The following is a 25,125-nucleotide window of genomic DNA, read 5'->3' on the forward strand; positions in this document are numbered from 1 at the left end:
GGGAAACAAGTTTTCAGAAAGGTCAAAAGAAAATGTCCTTGTTATGTGACTTTCGAATAAGCCATTTGAAAAAACTAGATATTACCTGTCCGTATTACATACTCTTACATACCAAGAGAGTGTGCTGGGAAGTTGTGTCCCTACCACCTTTGTTCCTGAGGCAGATACCATTACAAATAGTAATATCTTGTATATCCTTCCAGAGGTAGTCTACATATGTGCAAACATTGGCATAATTACGGGGTAGCCTACCATAACCCTGGTTTGTCACCTACTCTTTTTACTTGAAAAATGTACATCTTAGAAATTGTTGTATATCGGTATAGAGGGAGCCGTATCATTGTTTTCAATGCTATGCAAATGCAAATGATTTCAGTTTGTGGATTAACCATAATTCACCTCATTAGTCCCTATGGATAGGCGTTGATTTTATTTGCGATATTTTATTTGTTCAAGCAATGCCGTAATAAATATCCTTCCGTATTTGTGATTTTGCAAACGTGCAAGTATATTTGTAGAAGAAAGCCCTGCACATAGGATTATTGGTTCATAAGGTAAGTGTACTTTAAATTTTGAATGCTCTGTAGTAATTTGCATTCCTTTGAACCATGATTAAGAGCTTGTTTCCCTATACCTTCAACTACCTAGTGATATCAAGCTTTTGATCTTTGCCAACCTTTAGGTGAAAAATGGTCTCTTACGTAATTTTGATATGTCTTTCTTTTATTGCAAGTGAAGTTGAACATTTTTGTATATGTTTAAGGCCATTTATAGTTCCTCCCTTCTGAATTATCCATTTATTATGTCTTAATTTTATTCAACTTCATTTACTTAGTTTTAGGCTTTCATTCAAATTCTAAAAATAATTTTTGCTATTTAAAGATTCTCTTGCTGGGCAAGAAGAAACCCAGCTACATGGTATTTATGAGAGATACTTCTAAATCAAAATAACTTAGAATAACTGAAAATAGAGGGATGAATAAAGATATAGCAAACACATGAATAAAAAAAGTAGGAGTAACAATATTAAAACCAAACTAAATCCAAAACAATTTAATATCTCAGATTTATAAGAGCTGTTATACATCAAGAATATATAATAGTCAAGAATAGTTTATAAATCTAACAACAGATTTCCAAATATAAAACAAAAACTGTCAGGAATACAAGAAAATTTGATGAGCCCACAAATACATAATATTTTGGGAATACGTAAGCATACCTCTTTCAGAAGTTAACAAACCAAGTAGACAAAAGTAAGTAAGGTTATAGAGGATCTAAATAACAAAACTAAGTTAATAAACAGAGAATAAGTATTTAAAAAAAAACACATGGAACGTTCAGAAAAAGAAACAATTACTAGACTATAAAAACATTTAGGTAATTCTAAAAAGCAGAACATATACACTCTGACCACAATGTAACAACTATAAATTAATAACAAAAGAATGGAACCTTTCAAAACAAAAAACAAAACTGCAACTATTTGCAAGAAAATAAAAATCACCTTTCCGTATGACTCTTAGATTAAAAAGAAAATCAAAATGGAAATTACAAACTATTGGGACATGAATGACAATAAGGGAGAATGTGTATTGAATCTTACTGGAATGGCTAGCACCTTAACATGTGAAAATTAACAGCATTAAAAGCATTTATTGGGAAATCAGAAAATTTTACTAAGCAGTCAGTTTTTTAAAAAGTTTAAAAAATATAGGGGCACCTGGGTGGTGCAGTCGTTAAAGCGTCTGCCTTCGGCTCAGGGCGTGATCCTGGCGTTCCAGATCGAGTCCCACATCAGGCTCCTCCGCTGGGAGCCTGCTTCTTCCTCTCCCACTCCCCCTGCTGTGTTTCCTCCTTCTCTGGCTATCTCTCTGTCACATAAATAAATAAAAATCTTTAAAAAAAAAGTTTAAAAAATATAAAATATCAAGAAAATGAATCCAGAGGGGGCGAGGAAAGAATAAAGATAAAAGCATACATCCGATATCTACTTCTGTTGATATCAGACTTTCTTTCTAAGGATAGCTAGAAAAGCTGTATGACTACAAATACATCAAGCATTTACTTGAAGCATCAGCATCAGCGAACACACAAGGTAATAGACAATAGAACCAGAAGACGGAAACCCAGAGAGAGGTACGTTAGGCATTAAGGACCACTTTCCTATTAGTGGTATTACCCATTTTCTTTTCTTTTTTTTAATTTTTGTGTGTTTTATTTTTCCTTTAAAGATTTTATTTATTTATCAGAGAGAGAGCAAGAGAGAGAGAGAGAGAGAACACAAGCAGCAGGAAGAAGCAGACTCCCCACTGAGCAGGGAGCCTAATGCGAAGCCTGATGCAGAACTTGATCCCAGGACCCAAGATGCTTTAACCGACTAAACCACCCAGGCACCCTCCCTTTTTTAGAGGAGGCTGAGCTGTTTAGCCTCACAGCGCTGGGTGAAGAAACCCTGGAATCCATGATCTCTTACACCCAGCTTTTGGTTGGGATCCAAAATGGTTAAGGACTGGACTAGACTGGCTTTCTAAAGAATTGCTGCTTGGCTTCAAAGACTCACTCCCAAATTGAATTAGGCTGATCCTGGGTTGCTTATGCCTTCAGGCAACTGTCAGAAACAAAAGTAAATCTTGCCTGAGGAAAATGAAATCATCCTAAAGCTTAAATGAGCTTCCCCAGAAACGTAAGGAATGCATTTTTCTGGCACACAATCAAAAGCACCCGGCCCAGGAAGAAAGATGGCAACATGAACAAAACCACTAGAAACAAAGGACAATAGAAATCGTCTCACGTAGTACCCAGATATTGGAGTTATTAGTCATAATTCTTAAAACAACTATGTTGACGAAATATAAGGGGATAATAAAAGATAAAGCTAAGAATTCTGACATAAAACTAGAAATACCAAAAAAGGACATAGATTTGAAAAAAACTAATCAAAATTAAAAACTGAGAAATACAATAGCTGAAATTAAGAATTCAATGGACAGATTTAACAGCAGGTTAGACACAGCCAAATAGAGAATTAAGGAGCTAGAAGAGACAAGAGGATTTTAAAAAATGCGGAGGATGGACACCTGGGGGGCTCAGTCGCTTAAGGGACCTCTACGCTTGATCTCAGCTCAGGTCTTGATCTCAGGGTCCTGAGTTCAAGCCCCACCTGGGGCTCCACCTGGGTGTGGGGCCTGCTTTAAAAAACAAAAATTTAAAAAAAATGCGTAAGAGAGGTTAAAAGACAGGAAGGATCTGCCAGAAGGTCTAACACAGGTATAATCTGAAGTCTTAAAAAAGGACTGCGATAGAAGAAATGTTTGAACAGATAATGTCTGAAAAACTCCCATACTGATGAAAGATTTTCAGTCACAGATTTAAGAACCCTTATGGCCCCAGGTGGGATGAATAAAAGCAAATCCACACCTAGCCGCATTAACTGACCCTCTAATTGTTGCCCCTTGGAACCTAATATGCCCTTTCTCCCTCTGGCTGCTTAGAAATAGCAATTCTTCCAATGTTCTTAGAACAAGCTTTACCATCCTGCTTTTAACTTTTTGAAATAGAAATAACTTTTCAATATACTTTGAATATATAGGAGACAAAGGATTCACGAAACACTACTCTTTCTTCTTGGCAGCATTTTCTGAACTTTTTTATTCTTTTCCATCTTTTTAAAAAATAACTCTGGTCGTTGGGGCGCCTGGGTGGCACAGCGGTTAAGCGTCTGCCTTCGGCTCAGGGCGTGATCCCGGCCTTCCCGGCCTTATGAAATCGAGCCCCACATCAGGCTCCTCCGCTAGGAGCCTGCTTCTTCCTCTCCCACTCCCCCTGCTTGTGTTCCCTCTCTCGCTGGCTGTCTCTATCTCTGTCGAATAAATAAATAAAATCTAAAAAAAAAAAAAACAAAAAAAAAACAAAAAAAAACCTCTGGTCGCAGTCCCTAAATCCGGGCTCAACCTACAGTCTGAAAAGCCCTGCCTTAGCTGACTTAGGAGCGTGGAGGGAAGAGAATTGCATTAACAAATCCCTATTATTTAAATTTGTTTGTCAGCCCCCAGGAATCAGATGACCTTGGACACGGGGCTGGTTTTCTTTTCTTTGCTGTGCTCTGCTGAATTTGCTTCCTTTGTTTTTTTTTGGGGTTCTTTTTTGTTTGTTTGTTTGTTTTTCTTTTCTCTCGTAGCTGGACGCTCAGGCTCCGGGACCAACTCGGGGCTGGGGGGGGGGGGCATTAGGAAAAGCCAGAGGCCAGTTAAATCTCAGCAGCCGGTTCCTGCTCTCGGGGAAGCGAGGACCGGTGGGGCGAGGGCGCTGTGCGGTGGCGAACCTGCAGGTCAGACGAGGGCCCGGCTCGCTGGCTGGGGCTTCCTGGCCTTGGAAGCGGCCCGGGCTTCCGAGAACTTTGCTGTACTGCGAATCAAAGTACAGACCAAAGAACTTCAGGTTCTCGCTGCGAGTCCGCGGAAGTGCAAGGTGGGGACGCGCGGAAGAGGCGGCCGCGATCGGCGCTCTGGAGGTCTCGATAAATCCCGGGGTTCATCCTCTGCCCCGGCATTGGCCGGCGCCTGCCCCGGGCCGCAGGCTTACGGCTGGAGGAGGTGGCTTCTGTGTGTTCGTTAGGTCCCGTTGGAGAGACTGAGGACCGCGAGGAAAAGTGAACAGTAAGGGGCCTGGCCGGCCTCCGCCCGGCCCACCCCCGGCCTCTGGCGCCCTTGAACCCGCCCCTCCGGATCGATCTCTGAGCGGGTTCCAGACGCTCTTCACTCGCCGTGCAAAGGCGCAGCGGCGCGGGCCATGGATCGCATGGCTGCGCTGCGGGGCGCGAGGCTGCGGTGGGCGCTGCTGGGGACGCGGGTGGCCCCCCCTGGCTTCTGCCCACACGGGGCCAGAGCCAAGGCCGCGATCCCCGCCGCCGTCCCGGTTACCGCTGAGACTCCTGGAAACGGGCCTGGCGACCGGAGGCTGCGGACCCTGGAGGAGGTTCCAGGGCCAGGGCAGCTGCGTTTCTTATTCCAGCTGCTAGTGCGAGGATACGTTCTGCGGTTACACAAGCTCCAGGTACGGGGTGGGGGTGGGGGCGGTCGGCGCCCGCGGGGGTGTGGGGGGGGGTGAGCACCAGGACAGAGAAGCTGGAGATGGAGAGATGTTGGACAAAAAAGTGAAGGACACGAGGATTTAGCTCAGGACCCACTGGAGCTAGGGTCATAGACTGGACATCTGTAGGGCTTCTGTGTGAAGAGTGCACAGAAGCCTTTGGACTGAAATGAACAGGTCCAGGAGGGGTATGCACTGGGAGGGCACCAGGGAGGCGGTGACTTGGGGGGCCAGGTTCAAAACGAACGGAGCTTGAGAGAGGCTGGAACTGTCTTGGTAACAGAATGACAGATGCCATCGTCCAAGCTGCCAGATGGGGTAGAACCACTAGTTAATTCTGGGACAATGTTGGCTACCACAGACTTCTTCCAAAGGAAGTGGCTTCGGGGAGGATTACAGGCATCCAGCAATTTGCAAGATAGGTTTTTCCATAGAAAGAAAAATGTCACTTCTCAGGGAGTGAAAGCAGTCATAGACGTTAAGGAAAAGGTGCATTTGTTGTTGTTGTTACTAAGGAATCAGTGTCCAGTAAGAAGAGTTTATCCAGTGGAACACTGAGGCAGGGATGGATGGATATCCCACTGTCAACCGACAGAGACCGGAAAACCCAACGTGGGTTTAGTTGGAGAGGTTTTAGGAAATGAACTGAAGAGATTCATCTGGGATCTGGCTTCCTAATGACTATTACTAAGGATAAACCCATCTACTCTGCCCCAGGCCTTTTTCCAAGTGCTGGGATTCATTGAAAGGTGGCCAATGCCCTCATGGTTTATATGCTTAGTTGGAAGCTTACACCCCAGGGTTTATATGCTCCTTTGGGGGAAGAAGGAGGACAGGGGTATGAACAAGTCAATAAACAGCTAATTTCAGAAAGAGAACTTGAGTGCCCTGAGAGGGGAAGCCTGTCCAGGGTTGGGGGCTGAGTGGGACCTTTGATTCCTCTGTCCTCTCGGCACATGTGTGGTTATCAGTGATTGGTAAGAGGAACAGGCAAGCCTTTGGCTGGGCTGGTGAGCAGGCTGGTACCATGTAGCCGTGCTGGTCAGTAGTCAAAAACTCAGAGGAGCTGTGGGCACTGGGGATAGGACAGGCCTTTGAGGAGGGCCTTCCGGGTCAGCCTGAGGGCCCTAGTTCCTCTGAGGGGCTGCCGTGGGCCCTCGAGCAGGCATGGGGTGAAGATGGCCTCCAAGGGACACTGTCCAGGTTATGGTGTGTGCAGTAGGATGGGCCAGACAGGAGAGGTAGGGAGGACCTCAGGGGACAAAGGCTCGGGTGGGACGTATCTGAGCCACCCTCCAGACCAAGCTGGACCAGGAGTTGAGGGTGAGGGGGGAAATGACTCTGAGGCTTTGAAGCACTAACCTGACCAGTTTCCATGCACCTGCATCTTCTGCACCCAATCGGGCTGCTGCTGTCTTCTGAGCCCTTCCCTGGTAGCTCCTGTTTCCAAGACTTGGTGGGCAGCTCCCAAGGCACTCAGAGATGGTTACAAAATCATTCCTTCCGGGCTCAGCTTCAAGAAACCAAGTAAAACCAAGAAACCAGAGTCCTGTAAACTTTTCTTACTTGATTTAACCTCCGGAAATATGAGTGGCGCAGGGAATGCCCCGAGGGTGGTGACTAAGAATTTCTCATCACTTCTTAGTGAATGTTTACTGGAAAGTTTTGCCTAGGATTATCTCTGGAGCAGTGACTACCAAAGAAATTTTAGACCCTCCTAGAAGGTGGAGGAGGAAGCAGGAGAAAGCCAGGAATGTGTAGCCTTTTATTTTATTTATTTATTTCCTTGAGAGAGAGGGAGAGCCAGGGGAGAGGCAGAAGGAGAGGAAGAGAGAGACTCTCAAGCAGACACCATGCTGAGCACAGAGCCCAACGTGGGGCTCGATCTCACGACACTCAGATCATGACCTGAGCTGAAATCGAGAGTCAGATGCTTAACCACCTGAGCCACCCTGGCACCCCGTTTACTCTTTCTTTGAGATGGATTCCTAGAAATAAATCCAGAGTCGTCTGCTTAACCGACTGAGCCACCCAAGAGCCCAGGCATGTGTAGCCTTTTATTTTATTTTTCAAGTTATACTTTATTTTTTTAATAATTTTTATTTTGTTATATTAGTCACCATACAGTACATCCCCAGTTTTTGATGCAATGTTCCATGATTCATTATTTGTGTATAACACCCAGTGCTCCATGCAGTACGTGCCCTCCTTAATACCCATCACTGGCCTATCCCAATCCCCCACCCCGTCCCCTTTGAAGCACCCCAATGTTCATAGCAGCAATGACAACAATAGCTAAATTGTGGAAGGAGCCGAGATGCCCTTCAACAGATGACTGGATTAAGAAGATGTGGTCCATATATACAATGGAATATTACTCAGCCATCAGAAGGAACAATTACCCAACATTTGCAGCAACATGGACAGGACTGGAGGAGATTGTGCTAAGTGAAATAAGTCAAGCAGAGAAAGACAAATATCATATGGTTTCACTCATTTATGGAACGTAAGAAATAGGAAGATCGGTAGGAGAAGGAAGGGAAGAATGAAGGGGGGGGGTAAACAGAAGGGGGAATGAACCATGTGTAACCTTTTAAAGGAGCAGCCAGGGCTAGGATTGAGGAGAGCCGCCTGGCTCCAGCCCTCGTATCCCAGAGATATGGAGTCGCATGAACCTTCCCAGGGCATCGATGGAAAATATATTAGCCCTTCCTGCTACATGTGGCTGGTGTGAGTTAATAAAGAGCGGAGAGCTGCCCATCCCTAAAGCCCAGCCAATACCCCTGTTGAGACAGAGTATACATTTCAGTGACCTACTGTGCATGAGTTCAAATTTATTTGGTTGCCACTCACACTGGCTTCGAGGAGCTTTATTGGCTCACAGAACCCAAAAGTGTAATAGTTGGATACGCTTCAGCTATAGAGTTTGCTCTGGGGCCTCATGAGATCATCAAAGCTATAGTTTTGTTTTTCTGCAGTTCTGGTAGCTATGCTGTCTTGCGGAAGTTAGATGACCTGGGTTAATTGTCCGCCTCTGAACCCATCATAGTGGCCAGGGGCAAACTCTAAGTAGCTTAGACACGCGCAGGCTCGCCTCTAAAGCGGGGCTTGGGGTCCCTCCCACCTAAGCCAGGTGAGGATTGCACAAGGCAGAGGAGTGGAGTTGCTATAGGGGCGGCTGATCATAATATCCCCTGTACCGTCAGTTGTCGAAAACTGTGTATCACGCACAAAAATAATAATATCAGCTCAGAGAAGCGTCGTAGGACTTAAGGGGTGGAGTGGGGATTGGGACATGTGAAAATCGTGCTAGTCCATACATGCAGTTCCTTTCTCTTTCTTAAATAATACCAAGAGTGCTAGAAAAATGAAATGTGAACATCCATTGAATTTGAATTTGTATGGAGATTTATATTAAAGTGATTTCTTTGAAAGAGGTCAGCCCAGAGAATGATGAGACCAGTTATGTACTCTGTAGGTCTTACTGTGGGACCCACACTGCCCTGTGCACGTAACTGTCATTTCACATGCATGTTTCTCTCTCTTTTTTTCATAATTACACATTTTTTTTCTTGTGATGAGAACTCTAAGATCTACTGTCTTGGAAACGTTCAAATATACAATACTGCATTAATAATTATAGTCACCAGGCTGAATGTTACATCCCCAGGACTTTTTTTATTTTGTATCTGGAAAATTGTATCTTTTGACCCCCTCCACCCGTTCCGCCCCCTCCCACCTGCCCCCTCTGGCAGCCACCAGTCTGTTCTGTGTATCTATGAATTCGGTTTTGTTTGTTTTGTTTTAGATTCTGCGTGGAAGAGAGATCAGTCAATATTTGTCTTTCTCTGACTTACTTCACTTAGCATAATGCCCTCGAGGTCCATCGATGTTGTCATAAATGTCAAGATGACTTTCTCTCGTGTGGCTGAATAATATTCCATTGTATATACACCATAATTTCTTTTTTTAAAAAAGATTTTATTTATTTATTCGACAGAGATAGAGACAACCAGCGAGAGAGGGAACACAAGCAGGGGGAGTGGGAGAGGAAGAAGCAGGCTCCTAGCGGAGGAGCCTGATGTGGGGCTTGATCCCGTAACGCCGGGATCACGCCCTGAGCCGAAGGCAGACGCCTAACCGCTGTGCCACCCAGGCGCCCCAATATACACCATAATTTCTGTATCAGTTCATCCATCAGCAGACACTTACATTGCTTCTAGGACTTGGCTCTTGTAAGTAATGCTGCCGTGAACATGGGTGCATAGATCTTTTTGGTTACTATTTTTGTTTTCTTTAGATAAATACCCAGAGTGAAATTGCTGGATTACAGGGTAATCTATTTTTGATTTCTTGAGGAACCTCCGTACACTTCCACAGGGTTGCACCAGTTTGCATTCCCACCGACAGGGCGCGAGGGTTCCCTTTTCTCCACGTCCTTGCCAACGCTTGTCATCTCTCGTCCTTTTGAGGTTCATTCTAGCAGGTGTGAGATGCTATCTCATTGTGGTTTGATTTGCATTTCCCTGATGATGAGTGATGTTGAGCGTCTTTTCCTGTCCCCGTTGGCCATCTGGATGTCTTCTTTGGAGAAATGTCTACTCGGATCTTCTGCCCATTTGTGAGGCGGATTGTTTCCATTGATACTTTTCGTTGTCTTTTTAGGCTCTATTTTATTTATTTCCATCCTGATCTTTGTTGTTTTCTTCCTTCCGCTAACTTAGGGGTTAGTGTGTCGTTCTTTTTCTAGTTCCTGAAGGTGTAAAGTTAGGTTGTTTATTTGAGATCGTTCTTGTTTCTGGACATAAGCTTCTATCACCATGAATTTCTCTCTTAGAATCGCTTTTGCTGCATCCCATACATTCTGGCTTTTACCTTTCTTTCCATCCTTTCCCTGAAGCCTGCATTCGCATTCTCCACTGGACGTCAGCATCAAAGGCCAGATGATCCGTGACCTTCTGCACCTGGCGGGCTTTGTCCTGCCCAACGCAGAGGATGTCGTGTCCAGCTCCAGCAGCTCCGGCCGCTCCAGCGCCAGGTCAGCCTCCTTGCTTGGCTGTGGCTCGGCCGGCAGCAGGAGCAGCCCCGTGGGGACTGTGGGAAGGAATGGTGCCCGGGCGCCCCCTCCTGCTCGGTCTCCCGTGCTGCGCAGTCTGCCCCTGTAATTTATGCATGCATCACTGCCGTGTCTGTGTCCCTAAAAGCATGTGTGGTTCCCCTGCTCAGGAATCCCCACAGGGCCTGGGGAATCAGCTTTTAACTCCTTACAGGGACATTCGAGGCCCCGGCCTCCTTTTCCCAAGCACCCCCTCCTCTTTTAAGTTTTAGCATGCTGTATTTCCATTTTCATTTGTCCTTAGGTGTTTTTTATTTTCTCTTTTGGTTTCTTCTTGGTTATTCAGTAGCCTGTTGTTTAATCTCTGCATTTTTGTGAATTTTCCAGGTTTTTTTTTTGATCATTGATTTCTAATTTTATACCCTTGTGGTGACAAAAGATGCTTGATAAGATTTTAATCTTCTTAAATTTGTTAAGACTTGTTTTGTGGCCTATCATGTGATCTCTCCTGGAGAATGTTCCATGTGCACTTGAGAAGAATGTGTATTCTGTTGTGTTTGGATGGAATGTTCGGTATATGTCCAATAAGTCCGTCTGGTCTGTTGTGTCATTTAAGGCCAATATATCCTTATCTATTTTCTGTCTCGATGATCTGTCCGGGGGGGTATCAAAGTCCCCTCCTATTATTGTATCACTGCCTATTTCTCCCTTTAGGTCTATTAATATTTGTCTTATATATTCAGGTGCTCATGTTTTATACCATTACCTGTTCACATGGCTTAGAAGCTGGGCTCGTAAATTCTGAGGGCCGGGCCTATGTCTTTCCCACCTCTGAGTCTCCCAGTGCCAGACACAGTCCTGGGTACAGGGAAAGTTCTCAGCAATGTTTAATGAAAAATAAATTTCAGGGGCACCTGGGTGGCTCAGTTGGTTAAGCGTCCAACTCTTAACTTCGGCCGAGGTCATGATCTCAGGGTCGTGAGATGGAGCCCCACATTGGGCTCTGTGCTGGGCGTGGAGCCTGCTTGAGATTCCTTTTCTCTCTCTGCTCCTCCCTGCTCTTTCTCTCTCTCTCTAAAAAAAGTAAAAAATAAAAAATAATAAATTTCACGTAGCAGCCAAAGGACTGTGAGGGACACCGAGCAGTGGCTGCACCTGGTGGTGAAGTTTGTGAGGCTCTCCTCAGCTCTTCGGTCTGAGTTGTGCGACATTAGATGGAGCGAAGAAGAGATGGTGAGGGCGGTGGGCAGATGGAGTAAGCCCGACCCTTCAGGTCTCAGCTTTTCAAGTTCAGAAACTAAATTTTATCAGCACATTCAGCATGGGATGACTATTAGGGGCTGACCAGCATTGGCCAAACAGACAGAAACAAATTGTGGACCGGAGCGCCCACATGTTTATTTCCTGGAGAAGCTGGCCCTCTTGGGGACCTTAATACTCCATCACACAGAAACCTCATATTCTAGTCATCTATTGCTATGTAACAACCTGCCCCAAAACATAATGGCTTAAACAGCATTTTGTTACTCCTGATTTTGGGGGTCAGGAATTTGAGCATCGGAATTGACTTATCTCAGCTTCACAGTGTAAGGGGGCTTCAGTTCGAATGGCTGGCAATGGCTGGGATGGCTCGAGTGGGGCCATGTTTCCGGGCCTCGGGCCTGGCTTTTGGCTGGCTTCCTCAGTTTTTCCCCACGTCATGACTCCTGAGCCTGGAATTTCCAAGGTAGTTTCTTCAAACGCATGTTTGGTGCCTGGACTGGTTTGGCCACAGCAGCTGAGTATCTCTCCTTCTCTGTTTCCATGTGGCTAGCCTGGGCTTCCTCACAGTGTGGTCTCTGGATGGTCAGACTTCTTGCAGGGTACTGGCTTCCCTCAAAGTGACTTTCCAAGGGATAGGAAGTGAACGTTGCCAGTTTCTTAAGGCCTGGACCTAAAAACTGGCAAGCGTCATTTCGACTGTATTCTACCCATCAAAACAGTTACAGAGCCCACCCAGATTCTAGAGGGGAAGACATAGACCTCGCCTCTTAATGGGAAGGGTGTCGACAAATCTTTGGTCATCTTTAATCCGCCACATCCTTTTCCTAGGGTCCAGGTACCTAGGGAGAGAATATAGTCATTCCATTAGTAGACTGCTTGTGTGTGGAGACCCCAGAATGAAAGGAGTAGAATCCTATGGAAGGAAGTTTCATCTAGGCTTTGGAGAAACCTGGTTGAATGTGCATCTCTGGTGCCTGTCCATTAGATTAAGTATCTCTCTTGAGAGATGAATGCTGCCAAATTCTTGCTGCTTGGCTCCCCTCTTCTGGGTTTTATAATGGCCGCTCCCATTCTGTTAACACATTCTTTCTTCAGGTTGGCTAATACCATTGATTAGGTGGGTTTTCTGCCCCAGGACTCCTGTTCCCATCCAGCCTTTCAGAGATTATCCTCTAGTTACCGTTATTTGGCTCTCAGTGTCATCTGGCAGACATGATAGGTTGTCCTTGAGACTATGGCCAAATTGGGTGGATGGCTTTGAAGCCTCAGGGATGGGAAATTTGAAACCAGATATTACGGTCAAAAGTGGGAATCATACTAACTTAGCAACTGCACTGTTAGAATTTTTACAGATAAAATTCTGTGGTCAAAGAGAATACAGAGTCAAGGTAGCAGTATTTCTGATTGGGAAAGATTGGAATGACGTACATGTCCCAGTAAGGGACTAATTGATTATAGTATCTTCATACGATGGAATTTTATGCAACTGCTGAAACAGACTGCAGCTCTGTGTGTATTAATACGAGTTGTCTGCTAAGAGATGGGAAGAAAGTAAGGTACAAAACTACATTATACATATATATGTTTAGTAAGTGCATAAAATCTCTCTGGGAAGATGCATAAGAACTTGGTAATGATGGTTGCCTCTGTGTGGGGTCTTGGTGTTGGAGACGAGAGTTAGGAGGAAATCTTGTCTTTTATTGCAGGACTACTCTGGACCTCCCCCAGGTTTTCCCTGTGACAATGAAATTACCTATTACAATAAAAGACAACAACAACAGCCAAAGATTGGAAAGCAGGAGATAAATGCGTGGCTGACCACGTGCTTCCTGGTCAACCATAATGTTTTGAGGTCCTCTGATGGCCCTTCCTCCTGTACCTTGTTTGGGTACAGGCTCCGGGTCCTTATTTTCGATTTCCACCTCTGTGCTCCATCCTCTTTCCAGTTCCGCGTCCACTGCTGAAGGCACAGTCCTTGTTCGTGGAATACTCATTCTGCCCGTGACCAGCCCAGTGTGCAGGCAAAGTGCGCTCAGCACACCGCGGTTTGCCTCTGGGTGGGTGAGGGCTGCAGGTGGCGGGTGGGCGGTGCTTCTGTTGCCCCGACAGCCCCTCTGAGGGCGTTCCAGGCAGTGCCTTTTCTTGGATCACCCTCTCCCCTCAGCCCATTGTTTGTCTAGAGTCCTAAGTCCGAGGGAAATTCTTACGGCCTGTGGTCCAGTACGTGTCTTGGTGACTTAAGACAGTTCTGTCTTCTGGCATAAAAACAGACATTTTTGTGATTACTGCAGTAGTGGCTGCACACATGCACCACATTTTTTTTTTTGCAGCTTTGGTTGTAAAATCAAAAATTCAGAACCACGTTCAATGCCCATGAGTAGGTTAAAGAAATTGTGATACAGTCCTACAATGGGACAATATACGACAGTCATAATGAATGCGCAAGCTTTTAATGTATCGGCATAGAACTCAAAAACAAGGTTGACTATAGAACGATAGGTCCAGTAGAATACTGTTTCTGTAAATTGAAAACCACACAAAAATACTCTAGGCTGTCACTGGACACATAGAGATGTAGTGAAATTATATAAACATTGACAGGAAGGATACATTTCAAATTCAGGATAGTGGTTGTTCTGGGAAGGGAGTGTGAAGGGAAGGATAAGAAGGAGACTTTGAAATGTTTTCTTTTCTTTTTTAAGTGTTTTCATTTTTGAAAAAGGTTTGAAGCAACTATGACAAGTAGTACCAGTTCTTAATTTTGGTGGGTGGGTACATGTGTATTTATAACGTTATTTTCTTTAACTGTCCACATTAAAATATTCATAATAAAAAATACAAGTAACGCTGCTCATCCCAAGTCCACGTGGAGCCACGGGCTTGGTCTGGTCTCAGGGGTCATTCAAGGCCAGGTTGAGAGCAAGGAGAACCGGGGAATGCCGTTAATCATTTAGCACCTTCTGTCTCTCGGAAATGTGAATTCCCCTTGTGGGACAGGGTTGGGGCGAAATTCCTGATGACACTTTGACAGGCCTGAGACATGACTGTCCCAGCGGGGCTCCTCTTCACCTCTGACCCCACGTGGGCCTCCTTTCTGCCGCATCTGTCAGTGGAGGCAAAGGAGCGACCCGTGCCGACAGTCACCTCTCTCCTGTTTCTCCAGCTGCTGGCTACCAACCTGTAGGGGAGGCTTGTTGATACTGGCAAAACAGTACGGGTGCTGGTGAGTTTGCTTTTGTCCTCAGGGCTATTTATTTGCTGTTTTCTTGGGGGTTTTTTGCTGTGCCAAGAGCCTCCCTGTGGAGTCCGTGAGTCAGTAAACTGAACAGGCCATCAAGTAGGAAAATAGACCATGGCGATGTGGTATCGGTCTTTCCTAGGGGAGATTTGAGATGGTTTTAATGTTCTTTTTCTTCTTTTCTTTTTTGTCTCTTGTAACAGCTTTATGGAGATAAAATCACGTGCCATATCTTCCACCCCATTGAACAATGTCGTGGCTTTTAGGAGAGTCACAGACTTGTGCAGCCGTCACCAATCAATTTTAGAATATTTTCATCGCCCCAGAAGGAAACCCAGTGCTCTGTGGTGTCACCTGGGCCCCCTTCCCTCGTCAGCCCCTGGCAGCCACGAATCTGTTTTCTCTCTCTGTGGATTTGCCTATTCTGGCTATTTCGTATAACTGGGCTCATTGACTGTGTGGTCTACCGTGAGAGGCTCCTTTCACTTAGCCTCCTGTTTTCACGGTTCATCCATGTGGTGGCCGGTATCAGGACTCTGCTCCTTTTCAGGGCTGACTAATATTCCACTGTGGGGCTACGTCCCGATGTGTCCTTCAACCCTCTGTGGATGGAGGTCTGTGTGGTTTCCGCTTTGGGGCTCAGTATTACTTTTTGAGTTTTCAAGGTACACAGGACTGTCCAAGATAAGCGTGGTGGACATTAGAGTGGTGAAAACAGATTTTATTCAGTGATGAGTGACAGGAGGGGAAAGAGATAAACTCCCTTCTGGTTTGTGCGTGTGGGAGGGGGTAACCGGGCATTTTAGAAGGAGAGTGAGGGAGTGGGGAGCGGGATGGTGGGGGCTTGAGCAGAGTCAGGGAAATGCAAAATTACAAAAGCAGGAAATGGGGCAGTTGGTCCACATGAAACTCATCTGGTTTGTTAACTGGTGCTTATCAAAGTTGGACTCCTACATTTCCTCAGAGACTGGAGACAGGGGCCTCAGTTTTAGGTGTTGACTGGAACAAACAGGAAATTCTTTTGGCAACCTTGAGTTTTCTCAGGCAGGTCTTTCTTCTAGGGAGGAAGGTCGTCCCAGGGATGCTGCTCTGAGCTGTTAGAAACTGTGGTGGTCTGTTCGAGTCTTTCTCGGCTACAGCTGAGGCCTAGCTGAGAAGAGGGCCGGGGGGAGCGTGACTGGAATCTGGTTAAGGAGCGAATCTCTATCACAACCCAAAGCTGAGTTTCCTAAATTTGTTTAGGTCCCCGATCTTTTAAAAATCTGAAGGCTATGGCCCTTTGCAACAGCAAAAAATGAGTCTGTGTACAACATAGTACACAGAGTGCATCGTCCCCGCCCCAGCCTGTCTGCACGGCCCAGGTAACTATCCCATGCTAGAAGTGGATTAGTACATTCTAGGCACTATGCCTCAAATGTGGGTAATGGCCATGAGGACCTGCCTTGAGTTATTGACCTTAACATATGGCTAGCCACCGTGTACCTTTGGGATCCACTAATAGTACAGTTCTCCTGTTCAACTGGTGAAATGTCAGAGAAGAAAAGGCAAAGCTAAGGCCTAATTTAATCGGTAAAGATACACCAAGCCACTTTTAGATGTAGACATTTTATTGCTTGCATAGTGAAAGGAAGAATGAACAGACAAATACCAGCTGCCCTTGAACCTCGTCCCACGCATTCAGAAGGACTACACTGAAGCTTTCCCCACCAGATGAGTACAGTGTGAGTTACAGGGTACCCCGCTGCTGAGCTGTTCCTTCTAGACGACAGCCAAGGGGATTTCTGTTCTGTGGCTCTTGTCTGGGTGGGGGTGGGCAGAAAGCCAGCAGTTCCTCAGAACCTGGGAGGTGATGAGAAACTGTTTCATGACAACCTCCCAGGGGAGATTAGGAAGGTGAGTAGGAAGTAGCCTTATAGCAGCTCCTTATAGAACATTCTCTCATATTCCAGGAAGATGGCAGAGTGTTCTGCCAAAACTCATAAGGTATGGCTCAAGTCATCGCGTGCATGGATATGTACGGGGCAGCTCCACAATTCTCCTCTGACCTTTCCCATATCCAGATATGAGAGAGAATCCTCAGCGATGTGAATACCCCACCAGATAAATAGTCCAGTTCTACTGATAGGAGCTCATACCAAATCGGTCGTTCGTCTTCAACAACTTCAGATGAGAGTCACCACACTCGCCCCTCCCTGGAGGCTGATTAGGCCTGTTACTGAGGCCATGCCCCGCCTCAGCCAGCCCGAGGAAGTTATGGCCATTACTATTGCCCATTACCACCCGTGCTCGAGTTTAGAGCAGCCCGTGACAAATGAACAAAAGGGGCCAACGGTAACAGGATGAAGCTACAGAGACCAAATCCGTGTCCAGAAACTTAATCTTGTTCTGTTATCTTTATTGGAAGCTGACCATTTCTGAAATCAATGTCTCCGGGGGAGTTCCTAAGAGTTTTTAGATTGAGGTTCTGTTCGGCCCGTGGTCAAGTCGAGGGTGGTGGCAGTCTGGGTTAAATTGGCCAGAGGTCAGTTAGATGCTGTCTTGTCTGTAGACAGATGCTGAGAGAGAGAGAGAGATTAATAGTCCCTCCTGCACCTCCAACTTCCAAAGGATGACCCCTGATCTCCCACAAGCCAGCGGTATTCCTCTTTCTACAACCATGTGACCAGTGTGACCATTTCTTCTAGCAATCGCTTCACCTCTTTGTCCCAGTCTTTGTGTCTCACTCTCACACGAGCCCTGGTTTCTCATGAGGTGCCGCGGTCATTCCTTCCTTATCTACCAACTACATTCTAGAACATCTCCGAGCCCCCATGGCAGGACCGTCTGAGAAGTTGTCACCCCATAGTCATGACCATTATCATCAATATCTATTATTGCCCAAGAGCGGCAAACAGAGCTGATGGCGAGAGAAACACCAAGCTGGACTCGTTCACTCCCTGACTCTTCTTGCTGCGTGCAAATTCCAGTAGCCTTGGTTTTCCAAGGGGTAGGTGTGGGAAGAAAAATGGTGGAATGAGAAGAGTTAATTATGTGGCTTGGGTCTCTTCCAGGTTATCCATGCCTCTCGAGAGGATGGTAGGGAACCTGTACAGTCCGTGTGCCAGGACAGGCCAGGGCTGGTAACCCTCACTCTGTGGCCCCACATTTCCTTTACCACTGGACTGTCTAGCGAGCAGTCCGGACATGTTTGCCAGGCTTCCTTGGCTACACGTGCCGGAGTCACTATGCCTGTGTGGAGGCCCAGTCTTGAGTTGTAGATGGATTACCATGCCCTGTGCAATGGTGTACCCAGGTGGCTAGGGTCCCTGCATGGGTATCACAGGTCCCGTCTGCTTGCTGATTCCATTGATGTTCATCCAAGGAAACCTTTGCCACGGGCATCCACCTGGGTCATGGACAGAGGCTATGGGTCTCGTGTGATCTGCTACCATAACGTTCCTTCCCAGAGAGCCTGAGACTTGTTCATCCAGGCATTCCACTGCCAAGCGCCAGCCACACTGTCAGGAACCAAGGGAAAAATGTAGCAAGGTGCATTTTTGGGAGGGCTTTTCCAGAACAAGAACCACAGCTCACAACTTTGGCTGTTGAACAGTGAATGTTCTCTTTTCTGAGCATGGTTGTAAGCAATTTTCTTTGGGGCTACACAGCAGCAGCAGCCCAGTATGCCCCGTGGCCCCCAACTTAGCTCATCTGTCCATGAACCAGTCCCAGGCTTTGTCAAGAACTTCAGTGTGGGGGCGCCTGGGTGACGCAGTTGTTAGGCGTCTGCCTTCGGCTCAGGGCGTGATCCTGGCATTCTGGGATCGAGCCCCACATGAGGCTTCTCCACTAGGAGCCTGCTTCTTCCTCTCCCACTCCCCCTGCTTGTGTTCCCTCTCTCGCTGGCTGTCTCTGTCTAATAAATAAATAAATAAATCTTAAAAAAAAAAAAAAAAACCTCAGTGTGGCGAGGCCCCCAAGAAATCTGAGGAGCTAGCCTAGACCCTGCATCTGAATCAGCACATCTCAGGGCTGTCTAACCACTTAATGGCTGGTGGACGATGCCCCTGGATGTACCACTGCCCCGTAGTAAGGGATTCTTGTTAGGCCATACCCACTTTGTTGGCGTTCTCATCTCTGACCCATCTCACAAGGGGGATACCAGGCACAGCCGCGCTTTGCTGCGTCGGCCTCTCCATGCGCACCAGCTCTCGGTAGCAAGCCAGTAACGGTCTCTCACGTGGGGTATTCCGGGAGCTGACGTCAGGCAAGGGCACGTCCAAGACCCTGGAGAACCAGTATCCTGTGACCACATCGTTTTGCTGCAGAACTCAGTCTGCATGTCAGACATTGACCCGTGTAGCTCAGAGGGCTCGTGAGGGTTGACCCAGGTGGAAGGGCGATCTGTACTGTTGGGTCGTTCGGGTTTTTTTTTTTAATACATTTATTTATTTATTTATTTATTTATTTATTTATTTATTTATTTATTTTAAATGACCTCTACACCCAAGGCAGGGCTCGAACCCATGACCCCGAGATCAAGCGTCGCAAGCTCTTTGGACTGAGCCAGCCAGGTGCCCCTGACTGTTTTCTTAAGCATCGTGTTTGTCTGTAGTAGTTCTTTGATCAAGATGGTGATCTTCCCTTGTACCCCTTCCCTCTCCCTGGAATTCTATACTATTTATTGATTATTGATAACATATGACTGGGCTGAGAGAAAAAGGTGGATTCCTGGTGGTCCACTCGACCCACTACCACTGTTCTAATCATGGTGTTTCCCCACTGGGAACATCCCTTACAGTGTAGAGAAGCATTAGATATACTTAACACAATACAGTCAGTAGTATCCATGACAACCATTGGAGCGTGTATTGGCTCAAAAAAGGCTCACCCACGGATCGTTAATTTTATGTGTCATCTTGGCTAGGTTATGGTATTTGGTGAAATGCTAGTCTAGATATTTTTGTGAAGGTATTTTATAGGTGTGTTAACATTTAAATCAGTACCCCTTGAGTAGAGCAGTTTACCCTCCATAATGTGGGTGGGCCTCATCAAATCAATTGATGGCCTTAAGTGAAAAGACTGAATGTCCCCAGAAGAAGAAGGAACTCTGCCTCCAGCCTGCCTTCAGACTCAAGACTGCAACCTCACCTCCTGCTGGAATTTCCAGCCTTCTGGCCTGCCCTATAAATTTCAGACTTGCTAGCCCCCACAACTGCATGAGCCAATTCCTTAAAATAAATCTCTCTCTATATATACATACAGCCAGTGGTTCTATTTCTCTAAAAAGGCCTGACTAATATGCCCACAAAATTATATCAGTCCATTGTCCAGTCTGAGAGTCACTTCCAAATCCAGCTGAAGTGATTTCTCAGCTGTGCCCATGGGTATTTCTCAGCATCACAATGACTAGTGCCCCGGAGTCCAAAAAAGGCTGAAAAATTCTGACAACCTGTGTTGCCATCAAGTCCCGAACACATTTTAGCCAGTGAATGAATAAGAACCCTGGTCCTCCTTAGGGCAGGAGGGACTTGGGCCTCTGCCTTAGTCCTGTTTGTTCTTGAAGGGGTAAGATCTGGGGAGGGGGGGTGGAGGTACTGGATCAGCACCGCTCCAAATGGCATAGACCTCAGCGAGGGTGGCTTGATCCTCTTGGCCCTCGTCCTGTTTTTCCCACAGTAAGTGCCAATGGCGACTGGGGATTCTCCCCTGTTACAACCTGGGTCTTTCAGTTTGTAGCCATCTCATGGCCTTGTAGCAAGAGAGAATTTCCTTTTGGGACAAACCCTCAGTCTTCATTTTGGCGTCACCCTGGCATTATAACCAGGTCCATATGGTCCTACACGCTGGATGCCTGTGTTCCTATGTTGTCCCTGTGTGTTAGTTTGCGAGGGCCACCGTTACAAAGGACCACTAGCCAAGGAGCTTAAACAACAGAAATGTACTGAAGCCCTGAATCAAGGTGTTGGCAGGGTGGGCTCCTTCTGAGGGCTGTGCAGGGAGGATCTTTTCCAGGCCTCTTTTCTTGCCTGGCAGGAGACAGTCTTCATGTTCACCTGCCATTCTCCCTGTATGCATGGGCGTCTGCATCCAAATTTCCTTTTCTTAGGACACCAGTCATATTGGATTTGGGCGCACCCTTGTGTTCACTGGATTACTTCTTTATTCTGTCTCAAAACAAGATCACATTCTGAGGTACTGGGTGTTGGGACTTCAACATATGAATTTGTGGGAAGGGCATATTTCAATCTGTAACACCCCCCGCCTTAGCCCGAGGGGCATTGACCTTCCTCTGTGTCTAGGCTTCCATTCTGGGAAGTTTGTTGCCCAGAGATGGATTGTTTTCTAGAGCCTGTCTTTGGGGTGCAAGAGCAGATTTAACTGTTCTCTAAAGCCTGATGGTGCCCATTGAACAAACAGCTCAAACTAACCATAAGTGACTCTCTGCTCATCCAGGCACTCATGTTTTCCATTATAAATCCAGCTGAGGTTACAGTATCCCTAAGAGAAGTTACAGTTTCCTCCCTAGTCATCCCATATGGTTTATTATGGATGGAAGGATCCACTGCAACAAACCCTGATCGGTCTTCACCTGTCCTTCCTCCGTCAGCTAAGGTGCTTGTGCTCATGGCCAGGGTGTCTGAGAAGCATGGGGTCGGTCATTAGGTGACATGTTGATTTCCATTCCTTCTCATCCGGCGGAACTGGTGTGGCTTTCTCATCGGCTACCTGGTGCAACCAAACTTCCAGAGTCCCATTAGGCTTTTGCCCAAATCGTTCCCTAATTTCTCCTTTCCTGCTCATTGTAAGAGGGGACTTCAGTATGTCTCTGAGGAACTGACTGCCATTGATGAAAGGGCATCAGCCCCAGCCACATGTGCGATGGAAACAGTGTTGCTTTCCTTGGTGATACAGAAGGGGAAGGAACAACTGTGGAATGCTTTTTAAACATTTTATGGGCCCCTCTCCCCTTTTGCTCTAAAAACCAATACAACTAGCCGGGGCTCTCAGAGACCATGGTCATTGACCCTTGTCACCTTGTCACTAAACATATCCACTGGGTCTGCTACTGCCTGCCAGGATCCTGTTGCAGACTTTGCTAGCTGGCCTGTGGGGTCTCACTGTGTTTTTCCTAAATGGATGCTGTGACCTCATCAGCTGGTGAGGAGGGTTTAAAAAACCCATGTAAGCCAATTTGTCAGGAGCAGTGGGGTGAAACCCCAGGTGCTGTGGTTCCTTTTTGCAGGGGCAACTTTTCTTTTTATTTAAGATGTTATTTATTTATTTATTTGACAGACAGAGAGAGAGCACAAGCAGGGGGAGCGGCAGGCAGAGGGAGAGGGAGAAGCAGGCTCTCCCCTGAGCAAGGACCCCACCCCCCTCCCCCGGGATCATGGCCTGAGCCAAAGGCAGACGCTTAACCAACGGAGCCACCCAGGCGCCCCACAGGTGCAACTTCTATATCAGGAATATACCGCCTTTTTTTTTTATAAAGATTTTTATTTATTTATTTGATGGAGAGAGACAGCCAGCGAGAGAGGGAACACAAGCAGGGGGAGTGGGAGAGGAAGAAGCAGGCTCCCAGTGGAGGAGTCTGATGTGGGGCTTGATCCCAGGACTCCGGGATCACGCCCTGAGCCAAAGGCAGACGCTTAATGACTGCACCACCCAGGCGCCCCAGGAATATACCGCTTTTTAGTTGGTAAAAGACCGCAGTTTTTCTCTGGCTGCCAGAGGGATTCCGTGTTGTCGCTCTACCAACATTGTTTCCAAAACTACTTGGCAAGCGGACTCTGAATCTTACCAGTCATTCCTACTGAGCCCTTCCACTTGCCAACCAACAAGACGTCATTATACAATGAAAAGTTGAGACATCAGAGGAATGTTCCTAACACTTTAGGAACACTGTCAGGGAGACGTCTCAATACCGGTTACACATTTTGCAAGTTTGTAGGAGGAATCATCTCGTGGACCTCTCACGGAATCCCTTTCCCTTTTGTTCTCTCTTGGCTGCCATTCTTGTCCCAAACCATCAGTCACTTTTTACAGAAACACAGACCAAAGGGTTTCACTCAGGCACTTCAGTGGGCAGTGGCTGGAAGGTCGGGGGAGAAGGGGCAGCTCAGGGGGACAGCTCCAACAGAAGGGCAGCTTTGCGGTTAATTTCAATTTTCAGTGGCCTTTTTTTTTTTTTTTTAAGATTTGCTTATTTGATGGGGCGCCTGGGTGGCACAGCAGTTAACCGTCTGCCTTTGGCTCAGGGCGTGATCCCGGCGTTATGGGATCGAGCCCCACATCAGGCTCTTCTGCTATGAGCCTGCTTCTTCCTCTCCCACTCCCCCTGCTTGTGCTCCCTCTCTCGCTGGCTGTCTCTATCTCTGTCAAATAAATAAATAAAATCTTAAAAAAAAAAAGATTTGCTTATTTGAGAGAAAGAGAGCAAGAGCGAGCAGGAGGGGGTTGTGAAGGGAGAGGCAGAGGGAGAGAGCTCAAGCAGACTTCCAGTTGAGCGTGGACCCCACCCTGGGACTCCATCTCATGACCCTTGAGATCAGGACCTGAGCCAAAATCACGAGTTGGAAGGCTAAGTGACTGAGCCACGCAGGTGCTTCTTCAGTGGCCTTTTATTAACAGGCTGGATGGGACGGTGGGAAGACCCTTACTCCTCCACCTTCTCTCTCCTACCCTGACCCATGCCATCCGCCAGTGGGAGGGCCCTTCCCTGCCCAGAGCATGTGCTCCTAGATCATGGGTTCTACTTTATCTCCAAACCTGACCAAGTGGTCCCACTTCTTTAACAGGGACTTTTTTTTAAAAAATATTTTATTTATTTATTTGACACAGAGAGAGACAACCAGCAAGAGAGGGAACACAAGCAGGGGGAGTGGGAGAGGAAGATGCAGGCTCCCAGTGGAGGAGCCCGATGTGGGGCTCGATCCCAGGACCCTGGGGATCACACCCTGAGCCGAAGGCAGATGCCCAACGACTGAGCCACCCAGGCGCTCCTCTAACAGGGACTTTACCAGCCCCATGTTGAGCACCAAATGTGTCCAGGTCACACATTAGATAAGGCAAGGCCAAGACGTAACTGATTTTTCTGGTAAAGATATAACAGGCCACGTTTAGATTTTGACAGTTCATTACTTACATGGGGAGTGAAAAGAATAAGCCAAAAATGCCAGCTCCCCAAGATCCTTGCCCCACACGTGCAAAAGGACAACCCCGAAGCAAAAGGGGTACCCAGTGGTGGAGGTGCCCCTTCTAGATTGCAGCTGGGGGAGGGGTTGTATTTTGCAGCTCTTTCCTGAGGGGGGCGGGGCAGAAAGCATGCACCTCATTGGAGCCCAGAGGAGAAGCTGCCGGTCTCCTGATGGCCTCCCAGGGGACATAGGGAGGCAAGTGCTGGTCTCGTGGTGGCTCCTGGTCGGCCTCCTGTCCTCTGGTGTCCCGGGAGGGTCACAGGGTATTGAGCCCCGAAGACTCCTTTGTGTGCATGGATACGTGCAAGGTCGGGAGGGTGCCATAGTGAAGCTGTCATCCAACAAAGTGACAAAGCCTGTTAGTGTTGGAGCTGGAACTGGAACAGTCTCCTGCCAGGCAGTCCCTGATCCCTGCACTGATCCTGCCGGCTGTGGACGAGACGAAAACACATGACAGCAACGGGCACGTTTTGCCTGTAAAAATTACTCTTGTTTTTTGGAAAAAATCACATAAATATGAGTTACGTGCTAATTATTTATGACTACAGACCACCTGTAGGAGAAAATGTCATTTCGACGTGGCTGACATAATTTGCAGGATATTAAACAATATTCTGTACACACAAACACGTGTTTATTGTAGAGAAATCAGAAGATATAAAGATACAAAAAGAAGAAAATCCAAAGCTTCCATCATCCCCAAGCCCTGCACAGGTCACAGTACCTTGTACACATAGGTGCTTGATAAATATTTGTGAAATGAATACATAAATGCACACCTGGTCTTAGTGATCAGTAAGCATTATCCCTGTTTGCTTACCCTTGGTGAATAGATTTCCAGACTTCTCCCGACGTGTCATCAACATATACATTTTTTTACAAAATGAAAGCATACCATATACTCTCTTTTGTAACCTGCCCTTTATTAAAAATAAATATGGGGGTGCCTAGATGGCTCAGTTGGTTAAGTGACTGCCTTCAGGGGGCGCCTGGGTGGCTCAGTCGTTAAGCGTCTGCCTTGGCTCAGGTCATGATCCCGGCGTTCTGGGATCAAGCCCCACATCAGGCTCCCCCGCTGGGAGCCTTCTTCTTCCTCTCCCACTCCCCCTGCTTGTGTTCCCTCTCTCGCTGGCTGTCTCTCTCTCTGTGTCAAATAAATAAATAAAATCTTAAAAAAAAAAAAAAGTGACTGCCTTCGGCTCAGGTCATGATTTCAGGGTCCTGTGATCGAGCAAGCCCCACGTCGGGCTCTCTGCTCAGTGGGGAGTCTGCTTCTCCCTCTCCCTGTGCCCCTTCTC

At 46.8% G+C, this 25,125-nt stretch overlaps 1 protein-coding gene across 1 annotated transcript in view; it reads left to right on the top strand.

The window, feature by feature from the left end:
• Positions 1 to 4,261: 4,261 nt before the first annotated feature.
• The window catches only part of LOC113250446 (sterol 26-hydroxylase, mitochondrial), a 35,071-nt gene continuing 14,207 nt past the window's right edge, over positions 4,262 to 25,125 (top strand). Inside the window, exon 1 of the mRNA XM_026491930.4 lies at positions 4,262 to 5,055. Within this exon, the coding sequence (XP_026347715.1) occupies positions 4,792 to 5,055 (264 nt within the window). The 5' untranslated portion in view covers positions 4,262 to 4,791. The remainder of the gene's footprint in view (positions 5,056 to 25,125) is intronic.

Source organism: Ursus arctos, unplaced genomic scaffold (assembly GCF_023065955.2).
Source record: "Ursus arctos isolate Adak ecotype North America unplaced genomic scaffold, UrsArc2.0 scaffold_1, whole genome shotgun sequence".
Classification (NCBI taxonomy): domain Eukaryota; kingdom Metazoa; phylum Chordata; class Mammalia; order Carnivora; family Ursidae; genus Ursus; species Ursus arctos.